This window comes from Rhinatrema bivittatum, chromosome 11 (assembly GCF_901001135.1).
Source record: "Rhinatrema bivittatum chromosome 11, aRhiBiv1.1, whole genome shotgun sequence".
Taxonomy (NCBI): domain Eukaryota; kingdom Metazoa; phylum Chordata; class Amphibia; order Gymnophiona; family Rhinatrematidae; genus Rhinatrema; species Rhinatrema bivittatum.
The window spans coordinates 45,851,950-45,868,607 of record NC_042625.1 but is presented as its reverse complement, the minus strand read 5'-3'; the positions used below and the strand labels follow the sequence as shown (position 1 = coordinate 45,868,607).

The following is a 16,658-nucleotide window of genomic DNA, read 5'->3' as shown; positions in this document are numbered from 1 at the left end:
CAGAAAAACTGGCCCATTTGCAGCCCTCGAGAACTGGAAGTGAATACCCACTGCTGCAACCTATAAGGTTGTGCGCCAAAGCTGGGAGAGATGTGCGTCTCAGGCTGGCACGCGCTGTACGGGTTTTAAAAAGTGCACGAGTACACACGTATCTCACGGTACACGCACAAATCAAAAACTTAAAAAAAAAAAACCACCCAAAAAACGGGCAGGGTGTGGGCGTGGTCTGGGCAGAGCATGGGCAGGAGGTGGATGTTCCGGAAGTTACTCTGAAGTTGTAAGTATTTATGCGCACAAGTGTATGCCGGAGTCCCCTACTGCGTAACTTTACTTCTGCTATGGACGGCCTGTCAGTATTAAAATATAAAAAAATTAGGTGAGTCGGTGGGGTTTAAGGGGCAGGGTTAAAAGGGAGGCTAACTAACATGGGAGATTTGGAAATACAATCCGTTAACTGGGCGAACTGGGAGCGAACCGAGAAAAAGGGTTATCGCGTCGGCGCCCGTTATCTAATAAAATCCCCCTCCCCCCTGCACTTACACGGGAAGAGCAGGCATTTGTGGGCACATCCATATAAAATCACATGCCTATGTATGTGCACACAGCCGATTTTATGTCATACGAGCATATGTGCGCGTATGTTATAAAACGGCCATGTCTCTGGGCACGAGACACGTGCATGTACGCCCGCGCGGCTGTTTAAAGTTACCATCTTTGTGACTACAACAAGAGCTGTGAAACTGAAAAGCTGACAGGCACCGCGCTCAGCACGTGCGAGCCGAGCACGCGCCAGCGGCCGGAGAACAGTGGGGCGGTCCGAGGAAGCGCATGTCTCACATACCTTTCCTTGTCCCGCTCATCCTTGCCGGATGAGAGATCCCTCTTTTCTGGCTCTCTCTCTCTGTCCCTGTCATGATTAGTTACGGAGGAGCACCGCTCGGGATCGCTAGGCTTGGGCCACTGTGGCGGCGTTGGAAAGGAAGGCGGGGTCCTATGGAGCCGGTTCCAAGGCTCATGGGGGCTGTTAAAGGTTTGTAGATTTGCACCCTCTTTGTGATCAAATATGCTGTTGTGAGCTGGAAAGGGATGGGAAAAAAGGAAAAAAAATGTTATTTTCAATTGCACTGTTAAAAAAAAAAAAAAAAATGTAAAGTAAAACCAAGTGTATTTTATATCTCTATCTAAGCCAGGGGTGGCCAACTCCAGTCCTCGGTAGACACAAATAAGCCAAGTTTTCAGGATATCCACAATGAATATATGTATGAGAAACACTTGCATGCACCGCCCTCCACTGTGTGCAGCTGTACCTCCTGCATATTCATTGTGGATATCCTGAAAACCTGGCTTATTTGTGGCTCTTGAGAACGGCAATTCACCATCCCTGATCTAAGCATCCCAAATGATGTGTGCCATTCCAAGCCCAGCTGAAGCCATCCATCCATGGCTGCTGACATGCTGCCTTCTCTGGTCTTCAAAAACCATGTGGATGAACGTATGACAGCAGATCAGCTGTTTTTTTCTTGAGCAAGAAAATGTGTAACTGAAGATCAGAATCAATATGGTCAGCTGACCACCGATTCTTTGAGGTCTGCAGTAACTCCCCTCCCTTTACGAATCCTAAACCCATTCCCACTGTCTCACCCCTCTATAGTTTCTCTGCTGCCTAAAAAGCTGGTGAAAATGAACCGGATGTATCAGCTCAATTTCCTGGTTGGCGTCACCATTTCACTCTCCTGGTTGTAGACCAGTGTACGGTGGATGGGCCAAGTTCTGGCTGTGTTTTCCCCTGCATAACATCACAAATACTTCCTAGCCCCACCAGCTTATGCCGTCACCAGCAGGGAGAACAAAGCCTGAGCTGGACAATCCATTTCCACTGATTAGGCAGTGAAGCATATTTATAATAAAATTAAAAACCACTAAAAAAAAAAAAAAATAAGCAGAGCAGATGTGAGCTGGAAGTCATACATCAGCCATACACACTGGCAAACCAAAGGATGATCTCATACCAGCAAATGATTTTAGGCAGTGTGGACACAACCTGGCTTCTCCTAGCCAGAGAAACAAGCCTCGTCCTTTTCCAGAAGTGAGAGATGAACACAAAGAATGCTTGCAACAATGAAAGGTGCCCACTTGGAAAGGGACATAAAAATGAGAACAAGAAAACCCCCTTGCGACAGAAACCTAAAAAGCTCAGGTGCCAGCCAGGTGACCACAGAAGTCCAGGCCTTTAAGGATTAGGGGCACCAGCCTGCTTTTTCCTTTCAACTCCAATCTCAAAGGATTATGGGATTTGTAGTAGTATTTTCCTAAAGGAGAAAGGATTAACAACTACCTGGTGAAAAACATGGCTGCAAATCCCACAACACTCAGGTATGGGAGCTGGTTAAAAAAAAACCAACTAAAAAGCTATGGTCTGGGAAGAAGCAATTGGTAGTGACCTGCAGCTTAGGGATAAGGTGACCAGATGTCACCAAGTCATCAGGGACAGACTGAGCCAGTCCTGATTTTATGCCACTGCAATTTTCTAAGAACATCAGTACTAGACGTCCCCAGATGCAGTGACTCAGCCTCTCCCTTCTGACATGTGGCTGTTTAGTCCCCTTAAGCTATGGGCTGAGATTAGATGCACTGTTTGGAGTTAGACAAGGAGATATCAGGGAGATCTCGCCAGCTCTGCTCCTTGCAGTGAGAGGTTCGCATTGTTTTCAGAAAATAATTTAAAGTGCATCGCTGGAGAGCTGCTGCAAACATTATTTTCCAAAGTGAGGTTTGTCTAGAAAGCCCAGCCAGTACTTACTCAGCGCAGGACTGCCTAATCCTCCAAAGGCATTGCTGCCTAAGCTCCCAAGGCCGCTGAAGGTGCTTGACCTGCTAAATGGATCTGGAAAGGCAAACAGGGATTTAGGGAGGCATTTAGCCAAGAGGAGTGGAGAGTGAAACCAGCCCCGCCACCCCCAAACTCCCCCCCTCCCCCCTCCAGTGCTCCAGTGGTCTGGGGTCTGAACTGAATTACAGCAGACTTTGGAAGCAGTGCAAAGCTCTCTGCACGGGTAATATGTACTGTCTGGAAAGGGGGAGGGGTTCCACATACGGAGGCTCCAGCTATAGTGGGGACAAGGAGAAAGAGGAAGGAGAGATCGGGCTGCGATACGGGAATGCTAACAAACTCCAGCAGTCACAGAAGGAGTTGGAGCTTGGCAGGAAGTACGTTTCCAGGATGGGCTGGATAAATACAGTTGTCTTGTGTGCACTGTGCACATATAAGCTGACCAGCAGTACAAGCCTGGCATTCTTTACTTTTGGGTTCTGATTGTGCCCCCTCCCTCCCCTGTCCAACTGCCCTTCTCATTCCCTGCAGCGGCCACACTGGCATGGGTGTCCCTAGTGACCCTGCACACGCAGGTAATGGACCAGTCCATATAGAAACTTAAGTCACAATTTCATTACATGCAGCGCCTTTGTGATACCATCCGTCACACACTCACCAGACTTGGCTGCTTCTGGTGGAGGGGGGTTTGGGGAGCATGGCATGCAGATGATCATACAGAAAATGACTTACAAAAATAACCAATTTGAATGCCAATGTCTACAGGTTGTGTACCACTACTCATTATACAGAGTTGCAAATGGACCGCAAGAACCCATGGGCCTTACATTTCTTGAAGGCACATCTGCCTACAACACTGCTCTCTATCCCCCACCCCTTCCAGAAAATCCACATGCCAAGACAACCACAAAGTCTAAGATGAACTGCTAGCAACAAGACAAAGGTTCTGCATCCACCAGTAGCTCTCGCTATTGCCGAGAGGAGAGAGACCCGCACACTGTAATTTATTCCCCACATCTCTGCATGAATTAGAAACGAACAGCTAATTTTGTCCAGCCTGACATTTCTGAAGACCTCCTGAGGCTCTGAGAGCTGTTGGAACAATTGTGTGTCTAATTTATTTTGGTTAGTTCAATTCAAAAAGATAAGTCACAATCTTCAGAGTATCCGCATGTGAAATCCATTCCAGAATTCAGGGGCAAATATGTACTGCACTTACAACCTATTAAGAAAACTGTTCTTGGATTAACATTTGTGCATGTGTCTATCATAGGCTGGCCTCACTCCAACCCTCCTCTCTCTTCCAGTTCCGCCAGAGGTCTCTGTTCAGAATTACATTCAGAGAGTAATCATGAGAGAGAGGCTTACTTACACTTACCTGCCAAGTGGCTCGTGGGCAGGAAGCTGCTGTGGTGGGGGGAGGCTCCAAAGGGGGTGGCACCAGGATGAGTAGCACCTGTGGAAACACAACAGCCAGAACCCTGAATCCCGGCCTCGAGGAGATCCTACTGCTGCCTGCTGCAGGTCCCATGTTTATAGCCTGCGACAGCTGCCCCTCACACGTGTCATCTACCACGGTACACAAACACAACAAGGCTGGCAGATCTGTAGCTAGCTCATGGAGGTCTCTGTTCTTTAAATGAGTGCAAACTGACCTACAACAACACTAAGAAGGTAGAACATAAATCAAGAAGACCGAAAGAGAGGAAATCTTCAGCCTACACTGCTACTTCCAGACAGATGGAGAATCTCATCTTTCCAAGCCACTAAGACTTTCAGAGATGCATAAATGAGAGATTCCTTCAAAGGAGATGAGCTTACAAATAACTTGGGGGTGGGCAATACTAAATGACCCCCCCAACTCCCAAAAAAACCCAAAACCCTAGCAAACTTTCTGAGATAGGCATGGGAAGTGCCAGGCAGAAAAAAAAATATTTCCTGCCATCGCTGACCCTCTGCAAGCAGCCAGAAAGCACAGTAAAGCTGATGTGCAACGGGTGCTCTCTGTAGACAGCAGGATAAAATCAGCCACAAAATCTCACCCCTCCTCTCCTTGGAGTTGAAGATTAGCTTGCTGTAAAAGCTGAGGAGGTTCATGTTGTGGCGGCTGCTGTGTGCTCAGAAAGACCTGGCACTTTCGGAGGGGCTCTTGTGTGACTTGTGTAACTGATTTGTCCTGCTGTCTAGAGAGAACTGTTTGGAGACAGTGCAGAGGAGCGGATTTATCTCCTTGTAGATCAGAGTTGTGATAGTCTGTCGGCGCAGCTGACATGTGCTAGCTGCTACGTGGTTATTTGTCTACGACTGGAGTAAAGCCTCTTCTAATTCTGTTTTCCTAAGAGGCACATTTGCCATCAAATCTCCAGATGTCTTGCTTCTGAGGATCGTGCATGGGAGTCACCATTTCACAGGGAATTAATTTTAACAAAACACCATTGAATTATCACAGAATAGAGAAAATTCTACTAAAATGTTCAGTTGTAGGCCTCCAATTTCCCATTTTCCTTTTTATTACATTATTACAGAATTTGAAGGATTTTTTTTCTTTAATTATTGATTGGTATTTGATAACTCTGCTTCTCACCATGAATGGCTATCAATAAATTTTAAAAAAGGTTACAATAGTATTAGATGGCATGTTCCGTGTATTTTCTCTCTCCGTCTTGTTCTGCCTCATTCTTCATGTGATTGCCTGTATCTCCCATAGGGAGTGTTGTTCTTTGTGTCTGGCTGCAGAAGCGCGGCACTGGCCTCTCCCATGTCCTGTGAATCCTCACCTGTGCTCGAGAAGAGAGGTCTGGCTAGGTCGTGTGGGTACGGGAATCCTGGGAACACGCCTGGTGCTGGAGGTCTGCTAAAGAGGTCCAGTTTCCCACAGATGTCTAGCTTGTGAGGATCTAAGTGCATCTGCTGCGGAAAGAAGGGAAAAGTAACTCTTGTCAGGAAGGGATAAGACTGCAGCCTGGCCTTATTACCAGGGAGTTACCCCAAGGAGTGTGATACCCATCAGATAATAGCAGCTGTTGAACCTCATTCCCAAAGCCAAGGGGCTCACTTATCCCCAACATATGACAGAAAAAGCTTGCATCTGGGATAAACATCATAAGACTTTGACTTTAGTTGCACCCCCACCTTGCTAAAATGCCCTTTCCAGTCAGAGCTTATGAGACGGGAAACCCTGATTAGACAGAGATGGCATTAAATGTTTAAGTAATGAACTCACACAAAATTAGTTCTATAAGGCTTCCAAACCCTCCTCATATAAAAACTATCAATCCAATAAATCCCAATCAAAGAGGAATTATGTTTTACCAATATTATCTCAAAGAAATTTTTTTGGGAAATTCCATCAGAATAAATGTGCTTTCACAGTTGCCTGGCTCTTGCCCACATAGGGCTGCAACCAGTATCGTGTATATAGCACACACAGTCACCTCATTTACTCTTTCCCAACAAACGCTGTTTTTTTGTTTTCTTGGCTACACATTTTGCTTTCGGAATCGCGTGGGAATACCTATTAGGGCCATCAACATGCATTTGCATGTTGCGGGCGCTATTAGGTTCGGGGGAGTTGGACGCGCATTTTCAACGCGCTATTACTCCTTACTGAATAAGGGGTAAAGCTAGCGGTTGAAAACGCGCGTCCAATCGCGGGTTAACAGTGCGCTAAAACGCGCGTCCAATCGCGGGTTAACAGTGCGCTAAAATGCGCGTCCAATCGCGGGTTAACAATGCGCTCCACTGGAGCGCACTGTACTGAATCAGCCTGTTAGTATAACTATAGCAAGGGTTATTTTTCCCTATATGCATCATCTTGCACTTGTCCACAGTAAATTTCATCTGCCATCTGGATGCCTAATCTTCCAGTCTTGCAAGATCCTCCTGCAATCTCTCTCAATCCGCTTGTGATTTAACTATTTAACTATGCTGAATAATTGTGTGTCATTTGCAAATTTGATCACCTCACTTGTATCCCTTTCCAGATCATTTATAAATATATTGAAAAGCACCAGTCCAAGTACAGATCCCTGAGGCACTCTACTGTTTACCCTTTTCCACTGAGAACATTGTCCATTTAATCCTACTCTCTGTTTCCTGTCTTTTAACCAGTTTGTAATCCACGAAAGGACATTGCCTCTTATCCCATGACTTTTTAATTTTCTTAGGAGTCTCTCTTGGGAACCTTTGTCAAACGCCTTTTGAAAATTCAAATACACTAAATCTACTGACTCACCTTTATCCACATGTTTATTAACCCGTTCAAAAAAAAATGTAGATTTGTGAGGCAAGACTTCTCTTGGGTAAATCCATGCTGGCTGTGTCCCATTAAACCATGCCTATGTATGTGTTCCTTGATTTTGTTCTTTAGACTAGTTGCTATGATTATTCCTGGCACTGAAGTCAGGCTCACCGCTCACTTTCCCCTCGCTTACCAGACACTTCCCCTACTCGTCCCAGAACCCACAATGTCCCTTAAGCCTCACAGTGCTGTGGATCTGTTCATTGGGACAGGTCTCTCTGTGTAAGGGAGTGGGAGAGGCATTTCAGCATCTAGTGAAATCATTCTAGTTATGTGCTGGAAGTAGGGAGTAGGAGAAAGCAGAGTTGCTAGTCCTCACACATGGGTGACATCATCAGAAGGAGACTGGCACACTGAGCATGTCCAGCATGCCCTAATCCACATATCCATGCAGGGACCCTCTCCAGTCTCATAAAATAGAATTATGACAAAAAAAAATAAAGGAAGAGAAACCCAACTCCATGGAGAGGCCGGCGGGTTTCATGAGGACTAACATCCTGCTGACTTAGGAGAACACCTGTTACAGGTAAGCAACTCTGCTTTCCCCTAGGACAAGATGGTAGTCCTCACATATGGGTGAATCCCTAGCTGCAGGCTGTTCCCAACAAAAGGACCAACAGACATCTAACCAGTTGCCAACGAGCACAACACTGGTGCTGTTGGTAACATAGGGAGACAGCCTGAATCTGAAAAAAGGGCCCAAGGCAGGAAGAGTTGCGTTTTACAGCTGAAAGAGATTCCGAAGGCTGAAACTACTGTTGCGCCGACCATCCCTATCCAGGCAATAATGAGAGGCAAACGTGTGAAGAGACCTCCATGTTGCAGCCTTGCAGATCTCCACCAGAGGAACTCCATGCAAGTGGGCCACCGATGTTGCCATGGCTCTGATAGAGTGAGCCTTGACATGGCCCCCAAGCCGCAGACCCGTCTGAGCATAGCAGAAGGAGATACAATCTGCCAGTCAATTGGACAGAGTCTGCTTAGTAACAGCAACTCCCAATCTATTCCAGTCAAAGGAGACAGAGTTGCATGGACCGCCTATGTTCTTCTGTCTGCTCTAGATAGGATCCAAACTGTGCAGAGTCCACTCGCCCTGGTGCAAGTGAGGCTTGGGAAAGAAGGTAGGCAGGACAACTGATTAAGGAGGAAGTCTGTCACCACCTTGGAACGAACTTAGAGTGTGTGTGAGAACCACCCAATCATGAAAAAACTTCATGTATGGCGGGTAGGTCACTAATGCCTGAAGCTTACCGACTGCACGCTGGAGTGACTGCCATCAAAAATAAGACCTTCCAGGTCAGGTACTTCAGGTTGCAGGACCTCAGTGGTTTGAAAGGAGCTTTCATCAGCTGAGTCAAAACCACACTGAGGTCCCCAAGACATTGTGGGAGGCTTCAGGGGAGGTTTCAACTGAAGCTGCCCACACATAAACCAACCCACTATAGGCTGGACAGAGATGGGCAAACCATCCACACCATAGTGGTAGGCACCAATTGTACTCAAATGCACCCTAACGGGGTTGGTTTTCAGACCAGCATCTGAAAAGCGCAGGAGGTAATCAAGAAGTTTTGGAGTGGAGCAAGAGAAGGGGTCTAGACCATGTTGCCCACACCACACAGAAAATCTCCACTTGAGCCCATAAGACTTCCTAGTGGAAAGCTTCCTGGAAGCCACTAGGACCCAAGACACATCTTCAGAAAGGACAAGAGGCTGCAGAATTAACTGCTCGACATCCTGGCCATAAGTGACAGGGCCCGGAGGTTGGGATGCTGCAGCCTGCTCTGGCCTGAGTGATGAGATCTGGGGAGAGGGAGAGATCCCATAGGAGTGGGAACCAGACCTGCCTCGGCTAATGAGGTGCATGAGGATCATAGTCCTGTGGTCTGACGAAGCTTCAAAAGAGTCTTCGTCATCAGAGGAATTGAAGGATACGCATACAGGAGACCCTGGCTCCAATCACAGGCAAAAGCGCCCAAAGCCAGTAAGCCATCCCCCCTGTACTGGAAGCACACCTGGGCCACCTTCCTGTTGCAGGGAGATGTGAACAGATCCACAACTGGAAGACCAAGAGGCCAAAGATCCGATTTGCCACTGGCTCAGGGGCCACTCGTGGGGCCTGAAGGTTCGACTTAAGTGGTCTGCTACCACGTTCTATGTCCCCGCCAGATTTGTGGCTCAGAGCATCATCCCTTGGGATAGGGACCACTTCCTGGCATAGTAGGAATGATCTCGTGTCCCCCTGTTTGTTGAGATAGCATATCGCCACCTGGTTGTCGGTTTGGATCAGAACTACCTTGTTGGCTAGCCAATCCCTGAAGGCCCAGAGAGTGTATCTGATCGCTCTAGGAAGTTGATTTGGCATTGTGCTTCCTGGTTGGACATCCGGTCCTGGGTAGAGAGCCCTTCCACATGGGCGCCCCACCCCAAGTTGGACACATTCGTAGTGAGAACAATTTGGGGTGGGGGAGACTGAAACATCTCTCCACGCACCAAATTGGAGAGACTCCCACTCCACAACATGGAGTTCTGGAGGTACGGAGTAATCCGAATGCGCACCTGGAGAATCTGGGTGGCTTGCCACCACTGGGACCTCAGGGTCCATTGGGCTCTGCGCATGTACAAGTGCGCCCAAGGAGTGACATGGATTGTTGTGGCCATAATGCCCAACAGTCGCAACATTTGCTGCACTGAGACCTGCTGACTCCGTTGCACTTCTCCTGCAATGGATGCCAAGGTAAGTGCCCTGGCGCGGGGTAGAAAGGTCTTCACCTGAGCTGTATCCAGCAAAGTGCCAATGAAGTCCAGTTGAGGTTACGGGCAGAGATGAGGTTTCATGAAGTTGATAACGAACCCCAGTAATTCCAACACCCAGATGGTTAAACTCAGGGACCGTGTTGCCCCCGCCCGGATAGTCAGGTAGTACTCTTGACCAACCAGTCGTCCAAATAGGGTAAGACCTGCACTCTCAACTGGCAAAGGTGCACCCCCACCACAGCCAGACACTTAGTGAAGACGTGTGATGCGAAGGCCAGACTGAAGGGCAACACTCTGCACTGGAAGTGGCGCTCACCCACCACAAACCTGAGATACTTCCTGTGATCGTGAAAGATCTCGATGTGGGTGTAGGCGTCTTTTAAATCGAGGGAGCATAGCCAGTCCCCTTTTTGCAAGAGGGGAATCAGGGTGCCCAGAGAAACTATCTTGAACTTTTCTCTTTTTAGAAACTTGTTCAAGGCTCTCAGGTCCAGGAAGGGACGGAGGCTCCCTGTTTTCTTTTGAATTAGAAAATACCGGGAGTAAAAAACTCGTCTCATTGTCCTAGAGGAACAGGCTTGACCACCCTGGCCATAACAGGGGTGGAGAGCTCCGCCAAAAGGATTTCCTGACACGCTGCTTGCCCCCAACAGGGGCTTGAAGAATAATCTGCTGGGAGACCCAGAAGATTCAGCCTATACCCCTGACAGACGATGGACAGGACCCACTGGTCCGTGGTGACATTGGGCCATCAATTCACGAAGAACCGCAGCCGACCTCTGACCAGGGGGATCCCATGTCATGGGAACAGGGGGCTGACTTATGCTTCCTCTTAACCAGTCAAAACTCTGTAGCGGGGCATGGCTGGGTCGCTGGCTGGGGCTTGGGAACTACTGCTATCTGGAGTAGCCTTGAGAGCCTATCCTCTGTGAAGGGGAGCAAGAGGCAGGTGGGTAATATTTCCTCTGACGACAGAAAGAACTCCTTGGACCCTGCCCCACTGACCTTCTGGCCGAGGATGGTGGGTCGGAAGTACTGGCCGATAGATGCTGGAGGGGGCTCGTGGTGATCCCGTAGCTGGGCCACCGCATCTCCCACCATATCGCCAAAGAGGTTCTTGCCCATACATGGCAAATCAGTGAGCCTCTCCTGCACCTCTGGTCCAGAGACAGGCCATCCAGTGGGCACCAATCCTCGCAGCAGCGACCCTCGCCACTGTCTCAAACACATCGAGGGTGGAACGCACCTCATGCTTCCCGCACTCAAGGCCTTAGTTGCGCGACTGCCCAGAAGGCCTCTTACTGCTGCTGCGGCAGTCTATCGGCCCTATCCTGAACCTGTTTCCACAGGTTATGAGAGTACTGAGTCATATAGAGCTGGTAGGGCCAATTTGGGTTATCAGCATGGTACCCTGAAAGTCCTTCCTCCCCTGCGCATCCGATGCTTTGTGCTCCTTCCCCAGAGGAACCGAAGCAGGAGTTCAGGAGCGCTTGGACCTCTTAAGCACGGACTCGTCCACCACAGACTGGTGTGGGAGCTGGCACCTCTCAAAGCTAGTGATATGCTAGACTAAGTAGACCCCATCCGCCTTCCTGTTCACAGGAGGCACAGTGAGAGAGTGGTCCCAAATCCTCAGGAGCAGCTCCTTGAAGATTTTGTGAACCAGAATGGCCACAATCTCCTTCAGAGCATCCACAAACTAGAGAATCTCCAGCATTTTATGTCTAGCATCATCTTCCATCAGCAGTTGGAATGGAATAGCCTCTGCCATCATCTGAACAAACCCTGTAAAGGTTAAGTCCTCGGGCGGGGTCCTCCAACATTCCTCTGGAGGAGACGGGTCCAAGGGGAGGCCATCGGAGTCCCCTGAAGAGGAGTCAGAGGTGGCATCATCCCACCAGGGGTCATAAGGGGTGACATCCTCACTAAAAGCCGCTAGGGATGAAGGCCTGGGTGTTCTGCAGGCAAACGCAGCAACGCTGGCTATGGGGGGGGAGGTGCACAACGGTGCTGCTGGCACCGATTGACTTTCCTCATCGGAGGAGCCATAAACGAGGATGGCATCGGGCGGAGGAAGCAACAGTGCTCCACAGGGCACTGATGCCAGCTGAGTCAGGAGAATGCCCAGGAAGACATCAAGGCACTCCAACAGTGGCTCCAGCAGAGATACTGTGGGTGCCAGCCCAGGTGGTAGCACTGGCTCGATACCTCGTAGGGTTCCATCCACGGCCAGTTGCACCCTGCGCTCCAACTCCTCCTTGAAGGCTGCCGATGCCAGGACCAGCTGGGATGAGGAGGAGGAATAGTCCGATCCTTCTTTGAGCCACGAGGGAGGTCGGAGTCAGACACCTGGATAGGTGGGGACCACCTCGGACCCCCAACATCGATGGAGGGTACAACCTCCTTGTCGTGGGGATGCTTGGGGGTATCGCGGCAAGAACCGGTGCCAACCTGAGCCCGGTTCCATGCAAAGGAGACCAGTGGCAATATTTACGAGCTTTCTCTCGGTGCTTGGCCTGGTCTTTCCCCAGCGCCAAGGTGGAAATTGAAGATCCAGACATCCTCAACCTAGAGAATACAGAGGATAGCCGATCCCCCACTCCTCTCCTTCCGGTGGTACTGGTGGAGAGGCCGATGTCAAGGCATCGGTGTCTATTGGTTTCCCCCCGATCCCTCGGCGTCGATGACAACAATGCACATATCGAAGGCTCGGGTTTCTTTGAGCCGAACAGTTTCTCCATCTTATCAAGGTGGGCACGCCAGCCCTTGCGAGTCATTTGGTCACAAAAAGGACACCCCTGAACATCGTGGGATGCCCCCAGGCAAGGTTTGCACACATTGTGTGGATCCAAGATGGACATAGTCTGGGGGCACTGGGAGCACCTACGAAAACCCAACAACACCATAAAGATAGCGGTGAAACAGTCGATAACCAGCAGGCACCGAAACACCACCGCTGTGGGAACTGACCACGAAAAGAAAAAAAACTTACTGCACCACAGGGACTGACTAAGGCAGGGGGACCCGAGAGGGACCCGGTGCAGGAAAAGGACGAAAAAATCCCACAGTAGAAAGTTTTCCAGAAGAAAAGAGCATGAGCTCCAAACCATAAGACGAAAGCTCCACAGAACAAAAGAGACTGAAGAGGGATCTTGCGTGGATTAGGGCATGCTCAGTGTGCCAGTCAAAGTTCTAGAAACTTTGACACAAGTTATCCATGCCTAGCTCTATCTGATGATGTCACCCATATTTGAGAACTACCATCCTACTTGTCCTAGGCGAAAAAGAGCCTTTTCTAAGGATGGCCAAAGACCATAAGAAGTGTCATGCTAGGTCAGATCAATATTTTATCAAGCCTAACCTGTTTCTGACAGTGGCCAATCCAGCAGATCTTAATGAGGAGATCCATTCCCTGTAGGTGGAGCTGGAGAACCTCATGTCTACCTGGCTAATAACTGTTAATGAATTTTCTTTCGGGAACTTGTCCAAATCTTTTTTAAACTCAGCTACACTACTGGCCTTGACTACATCCTCTGGAAACAAATGGCTCAGTTTCACTATTCATTGATGGAAAAAAAAATTCTCTTACATTTGTTTTAAATTTGCTTTTAGTTAGTTTCATGGTATGTCCTTTAGTTTTAATACTCATGCATAAAGATTATTTTTAAATATCAGAGTCACTTTAAATAGCAAAAAATTTACCTGATATTTCTGATGGTTACTAAATGGTAAACTCAGCAATTGGCTTTTTTTTTTTTTTTTTAAAGAAAGGTCTTTACCTTCATCTTCTGTTGGTGGTGATAGATCTGCCAAGCGATCTGGACATGCACAGCACACCACTTCCCAGGTTTCTGTAAATCCAACCACACAGCAGTGAGGGGAAGGAGCAAGGCCCTTGGGAATATCAGTCACCCATCCAGCCTTTCTGCACAGAAGTCCCACTTTTAGTACCTATCCTCTCACTCTGGCCCAGTCCCCAAACCTTTACAAAGCTGGACCACTATGGGTAGTCTTTTAAAAAAGAAATGTTGGTTTGTACCCTCATGAGTTAAGCAATCAGCTGGGAACAGGTTCAGATACTGTTTGCGCCACTGACCCTTGCTGCGACCTTGGGAAGTCACTTTTTCACATTCCCTGCAGGTACCTGCTTAGGATTAAATTCACTGTGCCTGCCTGCAACCTGCTGTAATGCACCCTGGTTATAACATGGTTAGCATGAGGGGAGGGGGGAAGAAAGTTCTAGATCCTGAGTGGATGATGGACAGAGCTAAACGGATCAGCAGTTCAGTCACGATGCTTGCATTATGTAAGAAAGCTATTTTTGCTCAGTAGAAGCTGCCCCTGAAGCTTGTTCTTTGGGATCTGCAGTGGCCACGGCCTGTAGGAACTGACTCTGTCTGGCACCTCTGCTCCGAGAGCCATTTCCTTGATGATGTCTTTCATTTGCAGACATGAGTGGGAGGAAGAGCACTTGATTGGATGGAAACGACTTCACTGCTGAACAAGCTGGGCACTATTTGAAACAGGTCTGGCTTTCAGGACACGCTCAATGAATATTTATGAAATTATTTGAAGGTGTCCAGGAGGAATTTATGATTAGTTTGCATATATTTAGCTGATCTGGAAATGCCTGGTTGGGACACTAAAGAAGCAAGAGTTTGCTATCCCTCCCTTAACAATATTTGATAACGTGATGCGGCCACTGTGTTAGTCCATCTGAATGCACACAAATAAAGATTAACAAATAAAAACAAGAACTATAGAAGAAGAGATCTTTTTTTACTGGAGTAACAATACATTTCTTGATTAGGTTTTGGGAGCTAATGTGCTATTCTGACCTGAGGTAAAGCATATTAGCTTCTGAAAACCAGGCAAAAATTGTTAGTCCAATAAGAAGGTATCACTATATATACACGCACACATTTTATTTTGTTAAACTTTATTTCCTATTGCTAACAGAAGATGTTCCGTGCAGAACTAATGGAGCCTATTTATTGGAAAACAGGCTAAAAATGTCCTAATGGGTTATTTAAAGGAATGTATAACTAATCAGGGACATCTCTTTAACCAAAACTTTGGTGAGATGAGATCTCCCCTTTCCCAAAACAAGCAAAAAAAAAAAAACCAAAACCAAAAACCCTAAACTTACCCGTACTGATGCCCTATAAGGATCCGATACCTGTGGGGAAAAGCAGAGTTAAAAGGCATGTTATAAATGAATTACATATAGAGGGAGAACACAAGTTTATCTAGAAGCTGCAAGGCAAACATCATGATGTGTGGAAAGCCCATCACTGGGTTTTAACATCTCTGACTAAGAACTAAGATTGTGCTGGTGAGATTTTATGCTGTATTATAAATGTTGGGAGGTTTTATTTATTTTTTTTATATATATGTATCTCTATATATCTTACAGGGAAAGTGGTGAGATTTTGTGACTGTCATATCTCACAGGTTGTTGGTGAATTATTTTGGGGTGTTGGCAGAGAAGGCAGCACCTTTACATACCCCTGACGTTTTCTGTAGGAGACTGTGATGGACAGCACTGGGCCTGCCTGCAACATCGATAGGGTTTGAGGTCTGAAAGAGAAAGGCGGATAATCTACATGTGGCATATGCTACATCTACCCAAACTCTCAAACTGGTTTACATCACCTCGGATCTGGGCAAAACTTGAACTGACTTCTAGAAAACCTTCCTCTAGCAAGAGCAGCCCGATCAAGCTATTTCTGCTGCCAGCCTGTCCCCAGCAGAATCAAAGCTGCTCCACACAAGAGCTTTTTAAAGGCATCAAAAGACAGAGTAAAGCATTTCTTGTTCCTTGGACAAGGAGCAGAGATTTTGATACAAGACTCAGAGTAGTATTGTCCTTCCAAAGCCATGTCATCTTGAGATTTTGGTTTAGACTTTGCCATTCACCATCCCTTTCCATCTCACTGGACATAGCTCACTTTCCCCACAATATTTTCATCCAGTCCTGGTTTCCCTAACTCTTATTCTATCCTAATGTCTTCTGCCTCAACAAGAGGAAAGGAATCAGAACATCAGTAGCAGCCCAAAAATCTTATGAAGATAAGTCAGATTAACAGGGAAGGCCCGGCACAGAGTGACCTTGGCGATAAAGGGAGGGCAGGGGCAAAGCCAGGGGGCAAAACAGGGTCTGCAGTACTGCAGAAGGAAGGGGTAATGGGCAGGCTTAAATTTACCCTTCATAGTCTCTGCTTCTGTGTGACAACTGCAGTTTACGAGGATGAGGAAAGGAGGTAAAAAAAAGAGAAGTATTGGCCTATACAGTTTTCTCTGGAGGTCAGACCTCTCTCCAACCTAATCCCCACCACTTTCAGAGGACTGGAAAAATAATGTCACAAATGGAGAATCAATTTGATCAGTTCCCCCCCCCCCTCCCTCCTGCTTCCCAAGACATTACATCCCGAGGAAGTGAGGTCCTCCTCCACCCTGCTGACTACATATTAAGCACTTCCACAGCTTGTGACTTCAAAGTGTTTAAACCTTCCACCAACATTCATCATGTTCACAGCTCCCAGGGGAAGATCCAGATAATTGTAAGGGTTAAATTAAAAAATATAATCAAGGGAGGTGAAATTGCTTTTCTCAATTCTGCAATCAATTAAAACCTAATTATATTTCATGTTCAGTTTCCTGAAATACATGGTCAGATGTGCCTGTCTGCTTTCCACCTAACAGAGGGAATTCTGTCCCTGTGGAAACTATTCCTGGGCAACATAAACTTGGAATTTAGTCACATCTTGGATT

General features: G+C 47.4%; 1 protein-coding gene across 11 annotated transcripts in view; it reads right to left on the bottom strand.

The window, feature by feature from the left end:
* Nucleotides 1-16,658, bottom strand: part of FBRSL1 (fibrosin like 1) — a 694,486-nt gene that overhangs the window by 1,989 nt on the left and 675,839 nt on the right. For 6 of the 11 annotated variants that reach the window (XM_029619457.1, XM_029619447.1, XM_029619452.1 and 3 more), the window contains 7 exons: nt 15,393-15,464; nt 15,034-15,063; nt 13,664-13,735; nt 5,608-5,740; nt 4,203-4,286; nt 2,801-2,884; nt 842-1,076 (listed from right to left, as the gene is read on the bottom strand). In XM_029619457.1, the coding sequence (XP_029475317.1) occupies nt 842-1,076; nt 2,801-2,884; nt 4,203-4,286; nt 5,608-5,740; nt 13,664-13,735; nt 15,034-15,063; nt 15,393-15,464 (710 nt within the window). The remainder of the gene's footprint in view (nt 1-841; nt 1,077-2,800; nt 2,885-4,202; nt 4,287-5,607; nt 5,741-13,663; nt 13,736-15,033; nt 15,064-15,392; nt 15,465-16,658) is intronic. The other 5 variants (XM_029619450.1, XM_029619449.1, XM_029619451.1 and 2 more) reach the window with 5 other exon arrangements.